General features: G+C 28.2%; 1 protein-coding gene across 1 annotated transcript; it reads right to left on the bottom strand.

Annotated features, from left to right (window-relative positions):
* Window positions 1-986: 986 nt before the first annotated feature.
* Window positions 987-4170, bottom strand: LOC120075054 (GDSL esterase/lipase EXL3-like). Its single transcript, XM_039028209.1, has 5 exons — window positions 3826-4170; window positions 3595-3725; window positions 2767-3000; window positions 2437-2692; window positions 987-1352 (listed from the first exon to the last, which is right to left on the bottom strand). Exons 1-5 carry the CDS (start codon window positions 4127-4129, stop codon window positions 1162-1164), a joined length of 1116 nt encoding a protein of 371 aa, XP_038884137.1. The 5' UTR covers window positions 4130-4170; the 3' UTR covers window positions 987-1161.
* Window positions 4171-4382: the final 212 nt, after the last annotated feature.

Raw genomic sequence — 4382 nt, 5'->3', positions numbered from 1 at the left:
CTATAAATTGAATATAAAATTTAATTTTATATCTAATATGTCGAATATTTTTTAAAAATTACAAGAATATATATCAGAAAGATATTTATATTCAAAATTGAAAGTGTCATTTTTTTTTTTTTTATCGCAAACTCCCTAACCTTGTAATTTAACCCAATAATATTTAGAGGTAAATACAGGGACATTTAGATTGAATGAATTGGGATAGAAATAAGGGTAAGAATGGGTAAGGGATACACATGTCCTTGTTTGATACAAGTTTTGAATCTTTAGGCATGAGAATAAACTATCTCATGCATTCCTTATATGCATAGATGATATTCATCCAAAAGTGTGACTTTCTTGATGTTCACTCCCTCTTCCCTTTTAATACATGAATTTATTTTTTTATTTTATCTTATTAAAATTAATTAATAGATGAATATTAAGTTTATAATTTAGAAACTTATATTAAATTGTAGATTATTATATTTGAATTTAACTATTCCATATTCATAAATAAATAAATTATACAATAAACCATAAAAAACCAATAAATTAATACTATTAATTCATTAATAAATTATATACGTAGATAATTAATTATCATTATGATTAATATTTTATGAGATTAATTTTTAATAACTATAATTAGTTTATCATTGATTAATTCAAAATATATTTATTTTTTTAAAATTGATTTTGATCGTTTTATTAATTAATACATCATATTTATATAAATTCATCAAATTGATACATCAAATTATGTAATCAAGTAACTTTAATTATAAATTATTCATTTTAAAAATATCTGTAATTAATAATTTAACTAATACTATTATTTGATAGTTGAATAATTAATTTTGCTCAAATCTTTGAATTAAATCAATTAATCTATCAAAATTTTATAGAGATGTGCATAATTAATTTTATAAATAAAATACAAAACTAATTTGTTACCATAAAATTTTGATAACATTTTCATATACAACCAAACATAGTCATCCTTGATTTCCAGCAATCTTATTTTTAGACTTTTTATTTTCAGATAAACTTAATTTCTGGACATCTTTTGAAGCGAAATGTTACATCAATGAGTTGAAATTTGGAAAATGAAAAGCTGTTTTTTTTTTTTTTTTTTTTTAACAATTTGGAAAATTGAAAATTGAGGAATAAAATGAACTATAGAAAGCTAGAAATATATCTTTGGAGGATTGGAGCAACAAGCAAATTGTAAGTAGCCTGTGAAGGATGGAAACTATCCCAAAACACATACTTTGTGGTATCAGGACAGGTCTTCACAAATTTATTACAAAGAAGTGTCACCTCAATTGTCCCACTTCCACAACACCCTTTGTCTGCTACTTCAAATCCTGACAAATCATTATCAAAATATATCAAATAACTGCATTTTAAACTGCATCTATCTTTTTAGATCACGTGATAGAAAAATTTAAACATGTGAGAAAAAAAAGTTTTTGATGAGCCACAATTGAGTGAGGGGTAATAAATAAATAAATAAAATTAGGGAAAGTTACTTTTTTAGTCCTATTTTTTTGAAAAATATGTGCATTTGGTCCATGAATTTTAAAAGGGTATATTTTTAATCCCCAAATTTATAAAAATAGGTTTAAATGGTCCTTGATGTATTTTTTATTTGATTTTTTAAAAAATAATTATATGATATTTAAAATTAGAAAAAATAGTTTTAAAGATGATGTGATTTTTAAAAATTATTCTTTTAATTTAAAATGCAATATAATTATTCAAAATAATAATGTAAAATTATTTGAATGATTTTTTAAACCTATTTTTAAAAACTGATTAGATGAAAATGGTGGGAAGATGCATTTATTTTCTTTTAGATTTTGTAGATTTTTTTTTTATAAAATAGATATTATATCTCTTCCTATCTTTTAGGACTATTTGTTGCCTCATTCCATGGGGATTCTACTATAAACGAGCCACCATCCTATAAAATAATATGAAAATTTGAGTTAAACTCAAATACCTAAAATTAAATTAATGTATGGTAATTTATGTAAAAATATTTTAGAATTCAAGATAAAACTTGGGATTTGAAAATCAACAGCATAGCAGTGATCTAAAATTTAAATTGAATCATTATTGTCACAATCAGTTTCGAATCCCAAATTTCAATTGAAATTTTAAATAATTTGTACTCCCAAAAATAGTTTAAAAAAACGTTTATAAAAAGTATAGAGTATAATATTGTAACTTTAAAAAAAAAAAGAGTAATATTTGTGTGTAATCCATGTTGTATCCATTTTCATGCATCTCTTCAATAACAAGGAAAAAAAATATAAAAAATATATAAATTTTTTTAAAGAAAAATTTGTAACATGACAACTTGTAATTAAACAATTGAATGAGATGTAACTCAAAATGCACCGAAACATGTGAGAGAAAAGTAGAAAGAGGGAGAGAAATAAATACCATATTTAACATAGTTTTGGATGACATCTAGTAGAGGGTTGTAAATATCCACGTAAACCACTCTACTATCAGGCAGTATAGTTTGAAGGTAATCCAAAGTGGTATGCAATTTCCCATTGAAAAGCTTTGCAGCATTGTTATACTCATTCACACATGCCCTTTCAATCCCTCCTGCCAAAGTTCTTTGCGACGGCAAGCATCCGAGCGGCGGAGTCCCAAAAAACCCGATCCTACGTGCACCCGCGGCATATAATTCCTACGAAACATAAAAGTTCAACGACTAAATTTTGTAAATTTGAATGAGTGTTTATTAAATTTAGGGTGTATTACCATAACGAAAGCCGAAGCAGATTGGACCATAAAATCAGTGTAAGTATTGATGTTGTATTGAGCTTGTCTTATTCGTGCAAGATAAAATGTGTTGCCAATGTCATTGCTTCCAGCCACCACCAAGAAAAGGCTATTGTCTATTATGAATTTTGCTCTTTCTTCTCCTACTAGTCCTTCTACCTTCCTTTTGTATTCTCTAAACATTGCTAATTGAGCATCAAGTGATATTGCTGGCTGAAAACTCAAAATTTGTTCAATTTGATTAGGTTGGATTTTAAGATCGGATTTTAAGATAGATGAACTACTTCTCTCATACTTAATTAATTTTGAAGTAAAACTTCATGCTATTTAATATGGTATATGCAGAAAGCTCATGGAGCCCAAAAAAGCATTCAATCGGTACAAAGAATAAAAAACAAAAATTGGGATCTGATCCAACAATGATGAATTGTAAGAAGCACAAGCTGGAGGAGCATGATCTTAAGGATCTCATGTTGAATAATTCAAGGAGCCTAATAATCTTTATAAGACAATATACATGTTACTCCTTTTCTATCCAATTAGTTTTGAGGTAGAACTCCATATTTATTTAATAAAACAAATTTGAATGTTGTCCTCCATTAGTTAAGCAGTTGTTTAAATTGATAAAAGTTATCGTGATAGTGACCTATAATCTATTAAATAATAAATACACTTTTAAATTTCTAGACGTGTTAATTAAATGCTAGTTAGCATTTCAAATTATGTGAATATATGTAACTTTAAAAAATCAAAGAAATATAGTGATTTTAGATAGATAAAAAATTGAGAAGGATTTTAGTAATATACGGCTATCTTAGAGGTTAGAGGATCAAATCCAGCTCCACCAGAAGCAAAGTTGACACCGGTGATTAGGTCTTCAAGTTTAAGATTTGGGTCTGCATATGGTGGCAATAACGTTTTGATACCTAGTGCATCAACTAACAAAAAAGAAAAAAAGTTTAGTCTCTATACTCTCACAATATTATAACGTTATATTCAATTAAAAGAAAACTCAAAAGGAGTTAGTATAATTTATACCTACTAGATCAGAGGGAACCCTGCCGTTGGAAAATCGACCGGTTGGGCGTCCACCAAGAAAATCCCGACCGTAAGGTGGATAGTTGCACTTAGCTTGAGTAATGAGATTGTTGTTGTTGCCGGTATCGACAATCGAATCCCCAAAGACGAAGACGGCAGGAACCGAGTAACCGGGAGGAATCTTTACGACAGCACTAGCCGGTTGGAGAAGCAAAAGAAGTAGTAGTAGACATTGAAAAACCTTGAGTTTCAGTGAAGAAGAAGAAGGAGAAGGAGGAGGCTTTGTCAGGTGGAGTAAAGGCATCGTGAAGTTTGATGTTATGTCTTGTATGACATTATATTAATTTTGTGATGGTATTTATATCTGTAGCTTTGTTGAAGGGTTTTTGTGGGTTTTGGTAATTCATTGGTGCTTCAAATTTAATGCTGACAGTGAAGAGCTGGTGGCACTAATACGTGGCAGATTTTGATTAGGGCATAAAAGGGATTTTTTGTGGGCCCTACTGCTTCTATTTTGTACAGAGAAATAACGACACGTGTCAAGAATGATTTGATAC

Source organism: Benincasa hispida, chromosome 4, assembly GCF_009727055.1.
Source record: "Benincasa hispida cultivar B227 chromosome 4, ASM972705v1, whole genome shotgun sequence".
Classification (NCBI taxonomy): domain Eukaryota; kingdom Viridiplantae; phylum Streptophyta; class Magnoliopsida; order Cucurbitales; family Cucurbitaceae; genus Benincasa; species Benincasa hispida.
Note: the sequence above shows the minus strand (reverse complement) of the source record. Positions and strands in the feature narration are given on the sequence as shown.

Excerpts from the sequence above, each read along its gene's own strand:
- LOC120075054 (XM_039028209.1), bottom strand. The coding sequence starts at position 4,129 with ATGCCTTTACTCCACCTGACAAAGCCTCCTCCTTCTCCTTCTTCTTCT. Across the intron at positions 3,001-3,594 it reads CTCTAACCTCTAAGATAGCC|CCAGCAATATCACTTGATGC; the intron begins GTATATTACTAA and ends TTGAGTTTTCAG. Across the intron at positions 1,353-2,436 it reads CCAAAACTATGTTAAATATG|GATTTGAAGTAGCAGACAAA; the intron begins GTATTTATTTCT and ends ATGATTTGTCAG.